Genomic DNA, 22,732 nt, shown 5'->3' with positions numbered 1-22,732 from the left:
GGCCTTGTCTCTGGATTTCAGTATGGCTCTTGTGTCCCTACTTAACCATGGAGCACAGTTTTCTTTGGCTTTTATCTTTCTAACTGGTGCAATGGAATTTAGAACTGAGATAAACATATTATTGAAATAGTCTACTGCCTGATCTAGGTGTAAGGTTCTTAGAGGCTCCCAATTACATTGCTTTAGAATGCTGTTTAGGTTGTCTGGGGTTAAGTTATGGTCATCCCTGATTTGTCTGGAGATTATGGGTTTTGGAATATTGGTTCGTTTCCTTAGGAGGAAAGTAGGGAGATGGTCACTGAGTCCATCGGGTAAGCATCCAGTCTGACAGGGATGTCTGGGGCTATTCACTAGTGACCACTCAATAATGGTTTGTTTTTGGGGTTTTTTTTGTCAATTCTGGTGGGCTCTTGAATTAGTTGGGTGAATCCATAGAGGTTAATTTGGTTAGTGGGATTGCCGGAGTTACAGGCTTGCCAGTCAGTATTAAGGTTGCCTAATAAAATTGTTTCTTGAGGGGGATTATGATTAAGCCATTGAAGGATTTCTTCTATGGCTGGAGAGTTATTTCCAGGAGGAATGTAGCAGCAAAGGATGTTAATTTTTTTATCATTTTTTTATTGGTAGGATAGAGCCTATGGTTTCGTTGTTTTTAAATTTTAGCAAAGGGGTATGAAATGGCTGGAGGTTTATTTTGTTTTTGAATAGAATTCCTACTCCACAACCTTTCCTACTTGTTCTATCTAGCCTTAAGATATTATAACCTGGTGGTTTAATTTTATTGCTAAGGATATGTGGTTTTAGCCAGGACTCGGTAATAGTTAGAATTTCAGGAGAGTAGTGGGTAATAAAAGCATGTCATTCATGGAGTTTGTTGGAAATACTTCTAGTGTTGATATTAATGATTAGTAGATCAGATTGAGCTCTGTTGGGAAAGTCAGTGACAGAGGGTCCTGGGTTTGGGTGTATGTCACCAGTGATAAGGAGTATTTTGCAGAGATTAAAAATGTGTTTGATAGCATAGATTAGGTGTGAGAGGGATACATAGACTGCTTTCTTATTGATAGTTGGTGATAGGTGGGTGTTAGGAGTGTATAAAATAATATTATTGTTAAATAGTGTTGGACAGACTTTAAAACATATGTGGGAATTGGTGTGTCTTAAAGTATGTGTTGTGTGGTAGGAGGTGCTGTCTAGGGACAAGCTTGTTTGTATGGATGTAATGTAGGAAAGGGAAGTGAGGGCTAGTAGGAGCAAGGGTAAAAGGATTTCCATTGTAGTTTATCTTGGAAAAGGTTAAAGTAGTGTTCCTATTGTGAGGTGGGGGTGGGGGTGTGGTCTGAAAATTCTAATAGGGGTGTAGGGTGGGGTTTAATTAGGAGGTACTGAAAAGTAGTTAGGACAGATGATTGGTGCAGGAAGTAAGTCAGGTGATTATGGATAGGTATAAGTGTAGGAGTAGTGGGGGTAGGTGGGAATTGGGGGTAGGGTATTGGGTGGAGTGAACCCGAAGGGCAAACGGAGCAGGTACAGACCCCCAGCAGAGGTGAGCACAAAAAAAGTATCAGTTAGTGCAGGTGAGGGCAGGACACTGATAGTTTTGTAGTGACTGCTGGTAGTCTATTTAAGTAAGTAGACAGGCAAAGAGTATAAAGATGTTACTTAAATTACACTAGTTTGTTTACTTAATTGGAGGGATTGCTAGACCTGGAAAGGGCACTGTAAGGATGGCTAACACCAAGATACCTTAATTAGGCTTTAGGTACTGGATAGTAGGGAAAAATTGTGGAGGTTTGCTGCCACCTACTGGGGAAGTAGAGACATCCCTGCAAGTGTGCACACTGTCGGGGCTCAAGTTTACCTTGACAAAATTGATTTTAGTTAAAAATTCTGTAGCACATATAGGTTTTTAAAAAAAAACCCACAGGAGCTTACGAGCACTTAATGGCATAGAACACGCTTTCTGGGGAGACTAGGTCTACCACATTGCTGTTTTCCCACCGAGTTGATTTCTTTCCTGGGTAGGAGGGTTTTTAGACCGTGCTGACTGGAAAAGTGCAGAAGGAGGGGGTAGCATTATTTATCTGCTAGCAGAAGTAGTAAGGTTACAGTATGGAGGGTGCAGGAGTAGAGAGGTGTTGAGTGTGGGTGAATAAGAGAGGTGAGTAGGGTGGAATAAGTTGAGAGTGGACATGAAAAACAAAAAAAGGTGGCTGAGATAGTGCGTGCGGGAGGCTCAGATACAGAGTGAGGTTTAAGCAAACTGAAAAGCAGTACAACATAACAACACAGTGGCAGTGGCAGATAAATGCACAACATCCAAGCAACACATTTACAAGTATGTAGCCCAAGTTATCACTGAAAACAGTAAGATAATTGAATAAGATGCGATCGACACATGTTAGAATTCATAGTTCAAGTAATCACTAACAACATTCAAGCAGAGCAAACAGGAAGGCAATATTAACTAGGTGCGTTCCAAAGACAAGTTTAACATATGCAGTTCCGCACTTATAGGACTAACCACAGGCTGTAAAGTATTTCATATGCTTGCCTATACAGGATAATTTAGTGTTGCATAGCTGTGAGTCGCTTATGTTACTTTAAAACAAGTAATAGCAGCTAGCAATGTACACCCTTATGTATGGCAGCAGTATTTTACAGGAGAGACATAAAACGGAGCAGTTACTGTTAAACACGTTCAGTCTATAAAAATAGCCGGGGGTTATGCACATAAGGCAGAATACCCCAAGTGTTTTCCACAGGGACAGTAGCAAACATACAGTAAAGAGATAAGGTGTGCTACACTTCTTACTTTGCAATTAAAAGCCCTCTCGTTGTAAGGTTACATCAGGTCAAAGTGCAACATTAAATACAATAGTTTTGAGAATAATTAGGAACAGTAAGTAATAGCAGCAAACGCCTTATAGGCATGTGGAGTACATATGAATCACAGCTCTTTGCAATGTAATAATAAAATAGAGTAGATAACAAAGTGCCTTACCAGCATGCACACAACGCGCTGGGAATGGAGTCCGTTCTAGTGCATGTATGGCCTTAAGGAATGGCACCGCTGGGAAAGACCTGTATATGTAGAAGAGACGTGAAGTGGAGGAGGGGGGGGCTAGACTGTAATAGGATGAAGGTGCACTGGGTGATGGGATTGAGAGTAGGACTGGGGAGGGATCTAGGAGTGAGGAATGGTACAACCCACCCCCAGCAGAGATGAGCACCAAAAAAGTATCAGTGAGTGCAGGTGAAGGCAGGACACTGATAGTTTTGTAGCAACTGCTGATAGTCTGTTATTTAAGTAAGTAGCTAGGCAAAGAGTATAAGGATGTCACTTAAATTACACTAGTTTGTTTACTTAAATGGAGGGATTGCTAGACCTGGAAAGGGCACTGCAAGGATGGCCAACACCAAGATACCTTAATTAGGCTTTAGGTACTGGATAGTAGGGAAAAATTATGGAGGCTTTCTGCCACCTACTGGGGAAGTAGGGGCATCCCTGTGAGTGTGCACGCTGTCTGGGCTGAAATATACCTCGACAAAACTAATTTTATTTAAAAATTCTGTAGCACATATAGTTTTTTTTTTTAATATTTTATCAGTGGTATAATTAATTACAGAATAAGAGAAACTCATTTAAAAAATGACATGGCTGTACCATGGCTTTGGGTATCTTTATTTCTAAAAATGAAATTGCATTCACATCTTTTCACCTCATTATTTAAAAATTTATCTTGTTGCTCAGCTATGAGCCACCCTTTTCTTATTTGAAGTGCTCCCTTATTCTAATTGTAATGGCAGAAGGAAATCCAACATGGAAGGGTAAAGTTCTTGAAAAAATCATGTAGCCAGCATTCTCTATATGGAGTTGATATTCACAGTGGTAAGCTGTTAAGAGTCATCATTACTAAATATATCCATTCTATCATTGGTGGCAAGATGAATAAAATGGAATATGATGTGGTCAGCAGTCTATAACAGTCTGATACATTTACACAAGGAACAGATATATCAGATGAATTACTGGGGACCAGTGTGAAAGCAAGCAGTGTGAAAAGATAAAAGTGTGTTATAAGTTCATAGGTATGTACTAGGCATGCAGTCCCTAAGACCTTTGGACAACCCAGCCAGATACACCCAAGAATATTTAGATAAGTTAGACTCCTGATCAAGGAGTGACAGACTGCATAACTTCAGGGAGTTTACAATTGCCCAGAAAATGTGATGATCTCTGTGCACATGTTTAAGAACAAGCTGAATCCAAATGGTCCCACAAAGTAAACATCTCGATTATAAATTACCTGTGTTGTCTCACTGGCATTGCAAGTGGTTATAAACTATTTCTTAGTAAACAGTATATTTAAATATACTTTTGTGTCACCTGGTAATCTGTTAAAGGGTATTTTACATTCTCAGACTGATACTTTCTTAAACCACATAAAAGTCCTTGAATTTTATGCTTTGTATCCATTAGATACCATAAAATAGTTATTTTGGCTATGCACTCCCTCAAAAAAGCTAATCTGCTAACACACACATGCAGACACATTTACACATACTTTGTCTAATGTTTTGTGATTACAACCAAGATTTGTAGTGAGCTATGCATATTAATTGATTAATGTACTTCCAAATATCAAAGGCTATGAAACTCCAAAATAAACTTTGCCAACCATTTAAACAGCCAGCAAAGCCATGCTGAAGTTTCAAACAAGCCTTCCCTCAGTAATATTTAATCTGAGACATAGCTAAGGGTGGGTGAGAAGGGTAGCTGCGTCAGGTGCAAAGTGTTAGGGGGTGCAATTGTCAGCTCCCAATCAGTGTAGAGCGCACTACAAATTTTCAGAAATTAATGTAAGTACTGCATTGTGTCCAGAACCAAAGTGATTTGGCAGTCCATTCATATCTCTTAACTTTTCAGAATTTCAAAGAAGGAGAAGAGTTTTGAATGGTATTATTGGTCTGTCCTCATAAAACTTGGGGTTTTCTGTCAAGTCATTGTGGATTGAAGTTGCTAATTAGTGGCAGACATTTGAGTTTAAGACTTCATTTCTTTTAGAAAATACATGCAAATGTAAAACGTGTTATTTTAGCAATGTTCTAAGTTTATAAAAGCAATATTTAAACTCTTGTCACTAATTTTGGCCCTTTATCCCTACATAATTTTATGTTTTTCCAGAATTCCTGTGCTAAATGTGAAGAAGTATGGCTGTGTGTCTTCAGAAATGATTCGGAAATTAGTGCCAGTATTGCATTTGCGGTCCAAAATGAAGCACTGTAGCACTCTGTGTGGCATAAATTATAGCAGCTGCTTGGGACAATTAAATATAGCAAGCGTTTTGCTGCACTTTAAAAGGAGAGAATTTTTTTTACTTCTTTCTTCTTTAAAGTTTAGGGGGGCACAGATAGGGGTATGGCACTGGGAGTAGGAATAACGATCTTCACCACTGCATGTGGCAAGATGGAGAAAGGATTCCTTGCTTTATTTTGTGGAATCCAGAATCAGGGTCTGATTCAGACTGGCATTCAGTAATTAATATTAAGTAGCCAAATAAATAAAGTTCCATTCTGAGTTCCTTTAAATAATAATAGAGGTGCTTAAGAGCCAATAAATAGTAGCTGCATAACTTTGATTCCTGAATAATTCATGAGCATGTACTTTCTCACTTTTCTGTAAGACTAGCCCATGTCCACTGTTTGTTTCTTGTTAAAGCTCTGGACTACTGGCAGACCAACAATGGTTTCCAGTAGGGAAAATTGTTGTTCCCCAGAGCTAAAACAATCCAAAATAAAATCAGTACACGACAAGCAGCTTCCATGCACACAAGTCCATTCAATTCCATTGAAAAACTTGATAAAACACTTAAAAAAAACCACAAAATAAAAGCTAAACAGTTGAGCGCTTTCGTCTGTTAATTCGACATCTTCAGAAGATTTTGGATTGTGGATTTGTACTGGGTATCTGGGTTTGGTTCTTCTCCAGAGCTAAAACAAGTTTTCATTTGCTCTTCAACTGCAATTGAATGGTAGGTTGTTAGATCTTATTTAAGGAAAGCTCAGTTTCTGAGTGCAAATTGCCTGATAGCTTTTGAGCTCTTTCTTTAACTGTTAAAATGTTAGTGATGCTGGATCATTTAGGAGATGCTGGTTCATCCAGAAGGCACAAGTGGCAGTACTTTATTACACTGCTCACCCTTTTAGATGGAGAGTTAGGGTCACTTCTGTCCATCAGATACAATAATTTACTGTCATTGGAACTGCTGTAGCATGCAGCATAATATTTTGGCTTCCCTGGCATTTTTTTAAAATGGCTAAAATGAACTAAGATTATATATACTGTTTGAACATTCAGTTGCACGTGATTTGGACCAGTCTTGAACCACCAATACTTTACAATAGGGAGGATCATTTCTCAGATTCAGTCACCATTAGCATAGCTAGGATGAGTTGAAGGGGGCAGCGGCCCTGGGTGCAAAATACTAAGGGGGGGTACAATCAGCAAATGATGATCAGCCTTTATTGCAGTGCATTACTGGCATTCAAATGCCGAGTATTGCATTTGTGATCATAACCAAAATACTTAGCACTCCATGTGGCATAAACATTAGCAGCTGTTTGCTAAAATTGCAAGCAGTTTGCAACAGTTTAAAATGAAGGTTAGGGGGGGGCTAGCCTAAGTAATGGCCCTAGCTGGCAGAATAGCTATCTACATCTCTGTCAGTCATGATCTCTTCAGTCTCTTTTTAGGCTTCATCAGTGGAGATGCAAAGTCAGGTAGAAAAATCTTCAGACAGCTGATGCTGACTTCATACTTCTAATATAAACTTTTTGATAGCATATATATCATATTGTCTCTGAATCTGATTTATACCCTACCTCTTAACTACAATATCAACATTTTCTCTACTATCTAGTTCCTTCCCTCACCTCCATTTCTTTGAATTTCACTAATCACGTGAGCTATTATCTACTTGACAAGCCCACTAATAAATGCATTTCTTGAAATGCTCAGTGTTCAACATCTACTAATGCATAATTATCTTTTACAGTGTAATACTGATCTTTATTTTCATATGAATGTAAATGTAATCTAATTAGCAAATGTATGTGTACTTGTCAATACATATAATACTTAATGTCTGTTCATGTATATTATTGAATGCTTAAAAATGCTTGGAATATGTTAGAACTTTTCTCCATGGGCCTCCACTGAAAAACTTTTTTTTTTACAAAACCTAGTCAATCGAATGTGGTAAGCAAATTCAAATTCAAATAAATTAAATTAACTAAAATTAGTATTTTATCATATCTTTAGCATTAAATTAATTAATTCCAAATTTTTCTTGTGGCTGACTTTGCCTTGCTCAAATATTATTGAAAACTCTCTTCTTTGTTTAAAAAAACAAGGTTTAAATCAATGTGATTTCTTTATTTTGAATTTTAAATATTATGCTTCTTTTCATCTTATAATCAGTTTGTTAGATACATTTAATGTCAAAGAAGTATCATTTCTGATACCTCTGTAGCTGCTTGACACTTACAGGGTAATTATAGGTATCTGATGGCTAAATGTATTGCAAGTAAGAGTTCTGTTTCATTATGTTTTGATTTTATTTGCAAAGAGAAACTGTTCAAGTTGTATCTCAAAAGAAAGCTGTATTACAGCAAGAACTCTCCTAAAAGTAAGATCAAAAACATGGTATAATAAGTCCTCTTAAATTTTTCAGATAGAGAAAACCACTGACGAGGGCAGAGAGAAATATATTGATTATTCTAGAGTTAAAAATATTGCAAGAACTCATGTGTTTTCATTAAAATTTGAATATATAAAAAAGCTGTTTTGATACAAATAGCTCATATTATGATTCATTTAATATAATATAATGAATAATATCTAAAAGATATTTATTTATTTTCTAAATTTAAAAAGATGGGGCATTTTATGTATGGGTAAGTGGCACAGCAGTTAGTATGGTCACCGCACAGCGAGAGGTTCTCTGGTTCAATTCTTAGCAGGGGTGCCTTCTGTGTGGAATCGGCATGTCCTCTGTATATCCACATGGATTTTATCCAGGTGCTCCAGTTTCCTCTCACATTACAAAGACATATAACAGGTGGATTGGACTCTCTAAATTGGCTATAGGTGTGAGAGTGTGTAAATGTGTGATGTGGAACAACAACAACCACAGCAGGGCTGGCCACCAGTTGGTGTGAACATTGGCTCTAGATGATTATCACTGTTGAAGCGATACCCTATGTGCAAGAAAAATGTGAAAAAGGGGTTCTGGATGGATGGACAGATGGATGGATATAGTTTTAAATCTAATTAGCTAGTTACAGCAATTTGTATTTTATCTAGTAACTTCATCTGGAGACGTTTTAGGTGAAGCATGGACTTCATTGAGGTTAAACTACATATGCTATGTCTTGAGTGTCATTTTTTAAGCCTATGGACATAAAAGAGACCATAGATAAAGTCATTTCTGGGAAGAGATGTAGTATTCCTACAGTCACCATTAAAGTTAAAGTTAAGTCTGTCTCAGAAATGGTCACTGTTCAGCTCTGAAGTCACCTTTAGTTAGGCTGAAAATGGTAACATGGTATTTAAGGTTTTGGTCCAGTTTTTCTGCCTTCAGCTTAATTCACAGTGAAATTCCCTTTCTTACTCTGTAGCAGCTATGAGGCAGGGACAGTATTTTTAAACTGGAGCTCATTTGTGTTCTCCAAGAGGTCCTGAGTACAGCAGTTGTGCAGTGTGACATGCGTTTGTATTTCCCATTTCCAAGTTACGTAGGCTCTGTGCAGCCTCTCTGGTTTGTTCCCTATCCTTTAGTGTTAGGTCTCCCATGGCACTATGTAGACTCAAGTCCTCTCTTTTCATATGTTAAAACTGCAACATTTGCTTGCTCTTCCCTATATATGACCTTTTTAATGTCAGTGATGCTAAGCACTGGTGTTTTTACCGAAATGTAGGAACATGTGAAATATCTTCCATAGTTTATACAGCACTACCTTTGGGTATGCTGTCTGTAAAACAGAAACATTTTTTTGTAAATGAATTTGTTTAGGAGACAGATTCCTACTGCTCTCTCTCTCTCTCTCTCTCTCTCTCTGTCTCTCTGTCTCTCTCTCTCTCTCTCTCTCTCTCTCTCTGTCTCTCTCTCTCTCTCTCTCTCTCTCTCTCTGTCTCTCTCTCTCTCTCTCTCTGTGTCTGTGTCTCTCTCTCTCTCTCTCTCTCTCTCTCTGTGTCTGTGTCTCTCTCTCTCTCTCTCTCTCTGTGTCTCTCTCTCTCTCTCTCTCTCTCTCTCTCTCTGTCTCTCTCTCTCTCTCTCTCTGTCTCTCTCTCTCTCTCTCCCTCTGTCTCTCTCTGTCTCTCTCTCTCTCTCTCTCTGTCTCTCTCTCTCTCTCTCTCTGTGTCTGTGTGTCTCTCTCTCTCTCTCTGTGTGTCTCTCTCTCTCTGTCTCTCTCTCTCTCTCTCTCTCTATGTGTGTGTGTCTCTCTCTCTGTCTCTCTCTCTCTCTCTCTGTGTCTCTCTCTCTCTCTCTCTGTGTCTCTCTCTCTGTCTCTCTCTCTCTCTTTCTCTCCTTCATCTATTTTAGTGCAATACCAGTGTTCATCCAACTCACTGTGATTGCCTTCTCAAACATTTTCATGCAACCCAACAATGAGCAAACTTACCTGATTTTCAAGAACCTTTTATGGCTTGTAAAATTACCTGCAAATACTTCTTAACTACTCATTTAAAGACAGTACTTTTATGAAATGGTTGTCACAGCTGCATCTACCCCATATAGGAATCTGTCTTTTTTTAAAGGTCTATTAAACCCTAAATAAATTTCTCTCCCCAGAGTCTGTTTTCCTCCCTACAAAATGATTCCAATACTTCCACATATTAAAAATAATGACTTAGCAGATTCTTCCCCTTTGGGCTATTTGTATTCTAATCGGATTCCTCAGTGCACACCATGTTGTGTTTGAAAGAAAGCTCATGATACTTTCTGAAGGAGTTTGTCGCCCTTGCTCCTACATTTTACCTACCACATTTGAAAGTTTCTTCCCAAGGAAAATGCACATATTAAGGCATTTGGTAATGCTTTTTAAATTATAATTATATCTCATGCACTGGTATCATAAAGTTATTCAGGCCCTATTTGTTCAAAATGAATATTTTCTGTTTCACTTTGCCACTTTATCTTTCTCTGTGTATTCAGTTGTTGTTAATTGTAATGTTTCAGTCATTCTCTCTTAATTAAGGTCTTTTATTTATTTATTTTTATAAAGCCTGTGACTGGACATTCCTTCCCTTGATAGCTCTATTCCTTTTATACATGTTGTGACAAATTCATGTTTCTTGTATCTATTATAATTTCTAATGCAACATCATGTGTGTCTTTATAACCGATTGATTTTGTTCATTGTATTGCAGCCCTATAGTAAGAATATTTTTCTTGTATTTTCTCCTCAGGCCTCAGCTTAAAAAAAAAAATAAAGCAAAATGCCAGTAGCTGAACAGACAGCACACTTTCCTTTGGTGTCAGAAAATCAGAAAATTCTGGGTTTTTTCCCCAGTGCACAGTCTTCTTCTTCTTTCGGCTTTTCCCGGTTAGGGGTCGCCACAGCAGAACTCCAGTCCGCTAATGATTGGCAGTAAATTTTTTATGGGTGCCGAGGTGCCAGCTCGATGCCCAACCTTCAACGAAGGCACGCCCATTCTATGCATGTCTTTCAAACGCCACTCGACCGCGGGGAGGCACAGTAATTCTATTAATTTTGTCAGGCAGACAGTGAAGAAGATTAACACTGTGAACTGTTAACGAGCTATTTTCTGTGATACACCGTTTAATTCCCTCAACTGTCTTTTGCCTTCCTTGTGACTTTGAGCAAGTCACCTAACCAGACAATGCTTTTAGGAATTTGGGCTAGGCTCATTAATGGCCTCCTAGACTATATGCCTAGTAACTACTAATGAAATAAATAAATAAATTGTATTCAGTAATAGTAATTATACACAATGCTGCCCAGGCAGGTAATTCAATTCTTAATTCCATCATGCTGCTTTTGCAGTGATTCATAATGGTTCTCTGTTGTTTTATGGCCATATTATGTAAGTCTAGATATTGTAGGATATACTCTTGTGACTGTATCTCAGTATCAGTCGCTGTGTTAGCATTTTATGCAAGGTTGAAGTTTTGTATTGGCTTCCATATTCCCCCGTGCTTAACACTAACACTTTTCTGCCACCTTTCTATTAATACACACACACACACACACACACACACACACACACACACACACACACATATTCACAATGGCCTTAATTATGAGTTTTCATGACATTCTTTGACTTTTCTAATTCCTCCAAATCTTTTGGGTTTCTAATACCATGACAGGAATGGACCCCATTCCTAAGTCAAAGTATGATTAAAGTTCATGCATGATAACTATATGACTCAATCAGAGGAGGTAAGAAAATATTACAAAGAAATATTAGATAAGCAATATGCAGTGAAACAATGGAAGGACATATGTACATTTCCCAAATATGCAACAAAATCTGAAGATTTAGGATTTTTGCTCAGACTTGTTTATGTATGTACTTTTATATCCCAAGCGGACTCCAAAGAATTTTTCCTCAAATAGATGGCAAATGTTGGAGGTCTAATGGGTAAGAAAGAGGTAACTAGGAGCATATGTTCTCAGAGTGCAATGAGTTGGCACACTTTAAAAACTCCATACAGAATACTCTCTCAGGAATATTGAGGGAGCAAATGAGTGTAACTAAGGAAATTATGTTTTTGACCTGTGGTAGAGGATTTCGATTACCTACACATAGTAAAGCCTTTTTTAAGTTTAATTGCAGGTGACTGCCGAAATGCAGTTACTAGAAAATGGAAATCAAAGTATAAACCAAACGTACTTGAAGTAGTGAATATTGTAACAGAGATAAAAGAACACAAAATGGGATCCTTAGAAGAGGGTAGGAGCACATTGGAACAATACATGCAGGCAAAAGGTTAGGAGGAGGAATGAGCTGTAAGAGAAGGCATGAATTGAACAGTTTATGTAATATTGGTTTGATAATATTGTATAGAACAATATATTTAATGTATAATACTTGTAAATGTGAACTTGTTAATATGGTTTGTTTACTTTTATATAAATGTCAGTTTATCAATGTCATAAGTGATAATTCAAAAAAGTATTTAAAAATTGTAAAAAAAAAATCTGTGGAAAGACATAAAGAATAACAATTAACTTTCTTAATAATTTTATAAACAAAATTATTTATACTGTCTTTATCATACCAATTCATTCTCTGCTTTCAATCTAAAAATAAAATTAGTTTTGGGTTTCTGAAAATATTCAGACTTAGAAAACAACCATGGAAATGTCCTGCCAAAATATAGTTAGAAAAATGAGAATAAATAGACCCAATTATCAAATTATTACCCTAAATTCTGACCAAAATAATTATTGAATGATAATCTGAACAGTAATTAATCATTTGAAGAAGTATCATTATGAAGGTGAATGGCCACACCACTGGTTTATTATCAGAAGAATTAATAAAAGCAGTAAATTTACTTTGAGCAAGATGGATTTCTTATAAACAATTAATATCTGATTTAATATCCTTCGAAAATTTGAATTAATTCCCTTTTAACAGAGATATTAACCAAGTAACATTTAATGAGACTAATTTCATGTTTAAACATCAGACAGCTTAGAGATGTACCCCCTCAAAAAAAGTCCATTAATTGATTGAAGAGTCATCTTGTTGAATTCCCTGGCATTGCTGCAGCAGTATATTAATAGCACAAAGTTATTTCCAAGCCTCCTCTGAAGTAGACATTTTCTGAGATAAATCTTTATATCAAATTTGAAGAAAAGATGTAAAAATAAATCTAGAGTATATTCCCTTTTGCCAAAGAGCATTCCTAACTTCATTAAAATCTCTTCTCGTCATCATGACTTTTGATACAAGTCTTGAAAGCAATTAATAGGAATCTGATTAAAGATGAAATTCATCTTGTTTAAAGCTGCAGAAAAAAGAACATTACAATCAGTCATACAGTAAAATGTATTATAACAAGCCTATTATAACCAGCTTTGGGTGGGCTAACATTATGAACCAAATCCAAATTAGTAACTGAACTATTTTATCCATGTTTCAGTGCTCAGAGTTTGAAAAAATTGTGGTAATGTAGTCTTTAATGATTGAGATTTAGCCAGGTATTCTGGCACCCTAATTACTCTCCTGTTCAACTTTCTGGATATGTATTCTAAATCCAAGACCTTATTTTGAAGATCTTCAACCATAGAGTGCAATTCAAGATTTTCTTGTTGTAGCAAATCATATCAACAAAAATTATATCCATTGCTCCAGCTTCTGATTTATAAACCAAATCAGGGAGTCATGAAATTTCCCTTTTCTAGTCAACAATATATGTTTTTGATTTGGATATTTGAAATGAATTTATTGCAAGCGTTATAGGTTCTGCAGTAAAAACATCTAATTTTCCAATGATTGCTTGATGAAGTAACTTGGCAGAGTCACATAGAAGACAGATGAAAGCTGAGGGAATCAAACCATGTACTATAGGAAGTAACTCTTTAACAGATTGTAGCCTTTACTCTTCATCAAGTGCTAGACAGACTATTGTAGCCCAGATTCAGTGTATTTCATGCCTGTGTGCCTGCAAAAAAAAAAAAAAAACAGGCTAAATTAAAAAAAGTATTCATAATTAAATCACTAACATCAGATTCAAAGTTTTCATGCTGTCCAGTTTATTCACAGCAAAAAAAAATAAACACACTGTCAGCAACAGGATAAGGAAACAAATGATCACATCCAAAGAATAGGGCTGATGTTATAAAGCTCTTTTTATTGCAATGAATTTTCTTCTTCTACACCATACTGTAATCCTCAGTGATTTAACAATTAAATGAAGTCTGCAGTTGGTGTGTAGGATTAGGGCTACTGTCTTCAGAAGCTAAGGTACAGAGTTTGAGTATGAGCAATCTACTTAACTAGATAATGCCCCTATCTGAGGCATTACACACACACACACACACACACACACACACACACAAAACACTGCAATTTTCTATCTCTCATACATAGTGCCACTCTGTGCTGTTTCATGTGCACCATTTCATATGTCCCCATTTTGTTGAAAGATTAAATTTCACACTAACGATCTCATATCTCTCATTCACTGTATGTGTGTGTGTGTGTGTGTGTATGTGTGAGTATCATTAGAAGCACACATGTTATGCAGGAACTGACACACCAATGTTGGATGTACATAAGACGGCACTGACAGAGCAGCAGTTTTGGATGACAAACACTTTAAAAAATGTTGTGTTATTGAGCAGGAAAACTTACAAAAAATGCAGCTGGGCTCCCAGACAACTTTGAGCCCTAGACAGCTGCCTAGGTCACCTAGTGCTGGATAGGATCCTGCTTCACTAAAACTAAACAGTTAAAAACTAGTAGCAAAGTATTCTCATTTTTAGATCCTGCTGTCTTTAATGATCTGTATTTTATTTACTTATTTTTATGTTTTACTGGCCAGGATAGTTCCACTAGGCTAGCAGCCTCTTTTCAGGGGAGATCAAAAGTGGTATTAATACTACCTGGAGAAATTTGGCCAAGGCATCAGGGAACTTTAACTTACTCTTTGTAGTTGGGGAAGAGATTTTGTGATACACATCCTGACTTCCTGTTACTATTTTAGGCATGGAGGCAACCTGGAGGAACAGAGAGAAAACATGGTTACTGAGAGCCAAAGTAATTTGGAAGTTGAATGTGTTGAAAATGAAGAAAATATGGTAGAATCACTACCAGAATTGTTTTCAGGTGACGTGGGAGCAGAGAAAATGTTTGCTGATGATGAGGAGATCAGGAAGGAGATGAAGATAAATGCAGTGGTGGAGATAGATTCAGAAGAAAAAATTCAGAAAAACATGTTTGAAGTGGCAGAAACTGCAGAAAAATTTGTAATTTCAACCCTCCAATTGGGAGGGTTGTGAGATGAGTATCTGCAAGAGCTAATTAACCAGAGTGGGCCTGAAAGTGGAGCTGCTGTATCTTGGAATGACATTATGGAAAAAAATAGGAGGAGGAGAGAAAAAAAAAGAAGGAAAAAGTGCCAGAGAAGGTTCCAAAAAGTGCTAACAGTGGAAGAAGGATCTAAGGAAAAGACAGAGATGAAAGAAATAGAAAAATATGTTGTTTAGGTGAGCAGTAAAAAAGAAAAATGCCTGGACAGATATGAGGTATGGGACAATGTTATTTTACCCTGGGGAGTAAAAGCTGAAGAGGCAAGAACTTTTCTTTTAATTAACAAATAAACGTTTTGTGACTTGTTTTTTGAACTGGTCAGGCAATGGAAAACTTTTCGGCACATATGAAAAACAGAAAGCAGACTTTCTATGGTCAGAATATATGGTGCAGACCTTTTTCAGGCAAACAAAAAAAAGAGTCATGATTCAGTTTAGAACTGAAGTAGAAGCAAAAAAACTGAATGAATATGTGTTAACAATATGTAAAGAAGTTTTGGACACTACTAAAATCTATGATGAAAGAGGACTTTGGACAGCGGCTTGGGAATGTGGCATAATTTTGAAAATGAAAAATGACAAAGTAATATCATTAATTTGCATGGCAATATTTATGGATGGGAAACCACAAATTCATCCCAGGGGTTCCACCTGTGTCCCTCACTGACAGGGGCAACAGGTGCTGACTGAGGTTTCCTTTTTGGGATAAACTCTTGGCTAGGCTTGGAAGGGCCCCAGGGCCATTAGCCTAGTAACCTCCTATGATGCTATGATCCAAATGTAGGTTTTGTAAGGTACTGAGAACAAAGACATGTTATTTTTGTGGAAAAATTAATGAATGTAACAAAAATATGTCATATATGTGGCCAGCTAGGCCATACTGCAAAGAAATGTAAAATGAAATGTAAGAAATGTGGTACTACAGGACATTCATGGTTATAATATGAGGTAGAAATACAAGAAAATGAACATGAAAATGTTGGTGATATTATACAAGAAAAAGATTTAGAAAGTGTTGTACAGGAACACACAACACAAGAAAAAAACATAGAAAGGGTATTTAAATTTAAGAGAAAAGATAAAGAGAAGGAAAAAGAAGAAGAAAAATAGACAGATGAAACAAGTGGAGAAGAGTCAGAGTGGCCAATAGTAAAAAACAAGAGAAATTCAATAGCAAAGTAAAAGAACATTTCAAAATATAATGGTTAAAGACAATAAGAAAGGTAAGGGATAACACAATTATTTAAAAAAAATGTTCTATAAAGCTGAAAATATTAACTTTGCATGTGAACAGCATGAAGAATATTAAAAGGAGAATTAGTATTTAACAATGGTGTGCTGCAGTAGATGTTCAAGTAATAGTGTTAGAAGGCATTAGAATATTAACAGAAGAAGAAGGGGTGCAAACAGAAAATCTTTGGAATGGTGCTGTTATTTTGGAATATTGGTAAAGAAACCCACTCAGGTATATGTATATTATGCCAAGAAAATATAAAAATATTAGATATTACAGCAGTAGAACTGAGCCGAATAACAGTAGTGAATTTAAGATAGAAAAAAAAAAAAAATATATATATATATATATATATATATATATATATATATATATATATATATCTATATATATATATACACTAACAGCTTTATATGCATATGTAACAAAAAAGAAGAGAAACAATGTTTAAAAGTATACTAAGTTATGTCTGTGTTAACATGAATATAATAATGACAGGTGACTTTATGAGAAATATACCGCCATCATATACCCAACTCCATATCTCTATATCCTGCCCTCGCTGTTTAGGCAAGTAGTATTCCTTCCCTAAAGATGTTAGAAATAGTCTTATTATTACATTTCTTCATTCCCACATTGCTATTGACAACCTGAAGTCTCTATCATTGTGTTATTGACAACCTGAACTGTGCCCTTGTACCAAGAATTTTCATCAGAGTTACAGTTTCTGAGAATGCACTTCATATAATTGAATGTACAGATGTTTAAATAGAAGAAAAAAAGATTTAATTAAAATGAATGAGACTTACATTACTGAAACTGACAAAGTGATGAATTAATCTGATGGCCTTCTGGAGAAATGAGATAAACACTGCTGCATCTGTTTTTTCTTTATTCATAAACTATTGTGACTGCTTTGATTCAACTAGTTAAGTTATGTTATGTACTTTCTTTTCATTCTCTGTGTAAATGCTGTAGTCTTTTTATTTGACTTCTGCAAAAACATCCTTACTTGGGGGGATTCCAGCACCTATACCTAAATGTAAATACATTTTATTAGAGTAGTTTTATAAAAAATTCTTAGGTATTCTATTTGTATTGTAATTAACATTAATTTCTTGCTGTTTTGTTAGGCTACAGGGTCCCGGCTTGCTGTCATGGCTCAGAATGTTGCCAACCTCGGAACAGCGATCATAATTGCATTCATCTACGGATGGCAGTTGACACTACTCATCCTTGGGATTGTGCCAGTATTAGCGATATCTGGACTTATACAGATGAGAATGTTATCTGGGCATGCAAAGAAAGACAAAGATGAATTAGAAACGGCAGGAAAGGTTGTTTATTTAACATTCATTTCTGAAACAATTGAATTTAGATATAAACATTTGCAATGATCATTTTTGAACAAGTGTTAAGCTGTATAGTGTGTATTTATTCTGCTCTATGCTGCTCTTTCCGTAAGACTTATATTTATTTTACTGTACTTATTTATTGCACCCCCTTATTAATAGCCAGTCTATTTTTTCATTCATATGTTTAATTAGTGAAGGAGATTATCTTGGATCATTTTAAGTTGCTACCCAGATGTACATAAGAAGATAGAACACAAATTCAGAGTTGCCTGTAGAAAGGTGATATACATCTCCCTGGAATGCAATCATGTTTGATGTTTACAGTCATTTGAGCCACTCAGTTTTCCATAATTACTGTTTCTACTGGTCAGTTTTGTTAACTAGTCTTAACATTTACAAGCAAACTTGCTAAAGCCAGTAGGATTCTACTTGTTTTGCAAAAATCTGTGGGTTAGATGAGTCTCTTAGAAGGAGAGCACATTCCACTGTTTAGGCACCAGTATAAAAAAGGTCTTGCTCTGTGTCCATAACTTATAAGACGAAGTATGAGGTAAGCTGTAAGAAGATAAAGAAGACCCATGATTTTTTATTGAAATATATTTGAAAGCTGTGACAAAAGGGAAATACTCATCGAGAAACAGAAGACTGAATAATAAGGGGGAAGGTGAAGTGTATAGAAAAGATGTTAGTAGGAGTATTTTTCAAAATGTTTAATACATGCGGTGATTCCTTATGAAAGAGAGATTTCTGTGAGCCTATACATTTTATTGTACAAATGCTATAGGCTCGAGGTATTGGAAGATGGAGAGAAATAGCAGGGTTCACATATTTTATGCAGAGAATGAATAACCTTATACCAAAGATGGATCTGCTAGTCGAAATAAGGAGAACAGGGAATGTCTAGGGAGCTTTGATCTGACAAAATGATTAGTTCGAGGAAGCCAAAATTAAACTTACTGACACAGCTGGATCAGTCCAGATTCCAGTGAACTTAAGTTTCACTTGTTTGATGTCTTTCAAGTAAGATTATGGTATAATTTGTATTAATGAGGACTGTAATGGATGGTCAGGCACTGCCACCAAATGGTATGGATGACTAATATTGATGAGGGTTTGAATTCCACCATTAGATCCAGTATACTAGCCAGGTATATGAGGTACAGTAGCAGTGGATCTTGGATGCACTCCACTTCATCAGATAGGTCCGATAGCTAACAGATGGGTGGTTTTCAAATATCATTACTGGTATCCAACAGGTTAACATAAAAACAAAAAAGTGTACACAAATATGATTCAATAATCAATTCACCAAATGCTGTCTGGCCCCAAGAGCATAGAAGGAATATCCATTGCTGTTCTGGGCAGCTTCTAACATCAACACACAGACAAGGACTATACAGTAATCACTTACATAACTGAATTTTTGGCCTAGCACCCCAATCCCATTTTTTACTGCATAGTTGTTGTGATCCACAATGTCTACCTATGCCTGTTACCCATGGTAACTGCTTTTGAAGCAAACTTTTATTTTCACACAAGCACACACACACACCTACCAGGGAAAGTTATTGGAATTCTCTAATTCTTCACAGCTCTCTTCTTGGGAAGAATGCATTATAACCATTCCTGATATGGTTAGGAACTGAAATACACGACTTGCTTTCCAGTATTGAGTTCACAAAATATAAATTATAAACATCAGTATCTCACTGGTAGTATAATTGAGTGGTATGTTCCTGGACATAGATGCAGCAGCTTTGCCAAACTATAGTGCTAAATAATTCCCCGTGCTCAGATAATAAATAAAATGCATAAATGAATAATGAGTAAATAGCAGGCACAGGATCTTAAAAGTGAATCAATAAAATGTAATGTAAAAGTAAAGAAAACAGAGATGTTACAGTTTAAATTTCCAAATGTCAAGGCAGTGCACAGAAAGTACGAAAATAACAGTCACTTTTACAGGGCAGAATATTTAAAAAATCTGATCTACTGCAGCATAATACCTCATCATTCTGAAGTAGTACTAGTGCTAACTATTCTAAGTTAACAAAGTGTAATGTAGTGTAGCATTCAAACAGCAAACCTTCATAAAGGTGCCAGCAAGATCTCCCAAACAAAGACTAGCTGGCTTTATACTGTTTTCATAGATTCATAGGTTTGTACTATGCTAGCTGCCCTTGTTAGCCATTTTAAGCTTAACCAGTTTCTATTTTAAAGATGACAATCAAACCCTGTACCTTGGGTTTGTGAAACAAACACCTTAACCATTATGCCAACCCCCAACCCTAACATACAACTTCAATTTCAGATATATAAATCTCATCTCATAATTCTGTTCCCAAAGAAAAACAGGTCCACTTATATTCCTTCAGATTATATTAGTTGCTTCCTACACAAAAGAAAATGAAACGCTATATCTATCAACTGTTCACATACTGTGGCTACTTCCTTTCACAGTTTTGGCCAACTATCCCTTTAAAGTACATTATGATTGTATTTTTATGTCTTTTGGTTTTCCTGTCTGTAAACCCTTGTGTGACTTAATTATAAAGACATAATTAAGTCCTTCTTGAGAAATTGCAGAAAGTTACACTTTACATTTCAAATGCAAGTTTCATACAATTTGTGTACTTTCATCTCTTTTTTTTTTGTTCACAGAGGCAGATCATATGCTTACATATATTTTTTGCTACACATTAAATACACAGTGCATATTAAACAGATCTCAAACGTCATTGTCATTATCACCAACCCCCCTTTTCCCATTTTTCTACATGAGGCCAGGGTGTTAAGTCAACTTTCTCCAACTTCTTACCTTCCCCTACCTTCATGGGCAGTCATGCTTGACTGCCACAGGTCTTTTGTAACAATTAATTCATCCTTGTTTCCTCTTGATTTCTTCCAGTTTCTCCCAAATCTTCTTTATCAGATTGTCTTCTGCTTTTCTGTACATGTGCCTTAACCACTGTAGCCTGCTGTATTTGATGTTTTCTGCAAATAGAGCAACTTTGTCTTCTGCTGTGATGTCATCACTTGTTCATCTGTCCAACAGTTTGCATCCTACCACATGTCTCAGGCACTTTATCAAGTCAAGTTTCCTCAACTGCTCTGCCTTCACTGCTCAGGTTTCTGTTCTGTATAGCAGCATTAGTCACTCCACTCTTTTGTATAGCTTACTTTTAAGCTTTTTTAGCATTCTTCTGTTACACACTAGTCTTGACACTCTGTGTCATTTGGCTGCAGCCCCTCTATTTCTAGATTTGAAATCCTCATTCTGATTTCCCATTTCCTCAACCACGTTTCCCAGATGCTTGAAGTTATTAACCTTTTCCACTATTTTCCCTCCTGTCTCAGTTTTCACCTTCTTCTGATCTCCCTCATTTACTGCTGTGACAACTGTCTTCTCTGAATTCATTTCCATCCCATGTGCTTTCTGCTTTGCATTTCATTCTCTTATCATTTGCTGAAGTTCATTTTCAGAGTCTGCTTGTAATGCTATATTGTCTGAATACAACAACCTTATTGATCCATCTCTTCTGACCTATTTGCTGATGTAGTCCATCTCCAACATGAGCAGCAGTGAACAGCAGTGAACTTTGAGTTGAACCCTGATGAACACCTACTTCCATTGACAACTCATCTGTTTGCAGTTGTGTCATTGGGTCCCTGTACCTATGTATTAGCCTGCATTAATTCTACTAATGTTTCCAGGACTTCAGACCATCTCAGGACTGCCAAAATCAGTTTTCTTAGGGCCTCATCATATGCTTTCTCCAAATCTAGCAATGCCCATTAGGGCAATTTCCTCATCTCTAGCTTATTTTCCACTATCTGTTTCACTGAAAACATTGGGTCAGTTGAATAACATCCAGCTAATTAGTGGGAGGAGCTGAGACACATCATTCCTCATTTAACTAGAAATATCTCGGCTGAAGCACCTTTTGTGTGGAGTCTGCATGTCCTCCCCAGGGTCGAGAGGCCTTCGAAAGACATGCGTGAATGGGCGTGCCTTCGTTGAAGGTTGGGCGTCGAGCTGGCATCTCGGCACTGTAAAAATCTATTGCCAATCATTAGTAGACTGGAGTTCCGCTGTGGCGACCACTAACCGGGAAAAGCCGAAAGAAGTAGAAGATTTGGAGGCATCTTTATTTAGCTGTAGTACTTGATTGACTTACTGTTCTCTGCATATTCTGATTTATGTCTACATTTGATTTTTCCCATCCACCCACCCTGCTGCTGTTGTACTTTTAAACTTGGTGGCCTTTAAATTCCCTGCGCCTACTATAAATCTGATTTTGGACAGTCTTCCCAGTCTCATCTCATCAGCTCATTCTACTGAGAATTGAGAGATCAGGTGGGAAGGCCCTCCCCCTTACTCTCTTAAACTTGAATTATGTTCTGTTTGATACGTCACCACTTAATTAAAAAGAAAAAAAACTTGCTCTTTATACAGCTGCTTTTACTGTATTTGTGCTTCTTCCTACTTTGTTTAACTTTTTGCTGCACATTCATAAAGTGTTCAATTATATTTAATCTGCTACATTTATTACTGATTGTTACTAGCCTGATTAAATTATAACTGTTATTCTAAGCCTCTTAGTTTTTATTTAAGCACTTGGGCTTCAAGCTAGTTATCTTTCATAAGGAAGGTTTGTGGTCTAAACTGTTGTGGAAGGAAAGGTAGCTTACACCCTTCTGAGTTGGGAATTGCTAGTTGAAGGCTTATTGTGTCTGTTATTGTAAAAGTGTCTTCATTCTGGTTTAAGAACTTGGGCTTCAGGTGAGGTTAGTGGCCTACACTCTTGTGGGTGGAGAGGGTAGCCTCCACTCTTCTGAGCTGGGAATTGCTGGTGAAGGTTTATTTTGCCAGTTATTCTATGTTTCTTTGCTCTGATTTAAGCACCTGGGCTCCAAACCAGTTATTTTACATTAGGAAAGTTTGTGGTCTACACTGTTGTGGCAGGAGAAGACAGCCTGCACCCTTATGAGATGGGAATTGCTAGTTGAAGGCTTATTGTATCTATTATTCAAAAAGTGTCTTTGTTCTGGTTTAAGCTCATGGGCA

The 22,732-nt window shown here is 36.7% G+C and overlaps 1 protein-coding gene and 1 long non-coding RNA gene across 2 annotated transcripts in view; one reads left to right on the top strand and one right to left on the bottom strand.

Moving 5' to 3' along the window:
* The window catches only part of ABCB1 (ATP binding cassette subfamily B member 1), a 1,009,232-nt gene that overhangs the window by 750,294 nt on the left and 236,206 nt on the right, over positions 1-22,732 (top strand). Inside the window, exon 23 of the mRNA XM_044067521.1 lies at positions 17,443-17,646. Within this exon, the coding sequence (XP_043923456.1) occupies positions 17,443-17,646 (204 nt within the window). The remainder of the gene's footprint in view (positions 1-17,442; positions 17,647-22,732) is intronic.
* Positions 12,559-22,732, bottom strand: part of LOC122798507 — an 82,165-nt gene continuing 71,991 nt past the window's right edge. The window contains exon 3 of the long non-coding RNA XR_006364275.1: positions 12,559-13,706. This is a non-coding gene — a long non-coding RNA (uncharacterized LOC122798507). The remainder of the gene's footprint in view (positions 13,707-22,732) is intronic.

This window comes from Protopterus annectens, chromosome 3.part1 (genome assembly GCF_019279795.1).
Source record: "Protopterus annectens isolate FY-2018-M chromosome 3.part1, PAN1.0, whole genome shotgun sequence".
NCBI classification, from domain to species: Eukaryota; Metazoa; Chordata; order Ceratodontiformes; family Protopteridae; genus Protopterus; species Protopterus annectens.
Note: the sequence above shows the minus strand (reverse complement) of the source record. Positions and strands in the feature narration are given on the sequence as shown.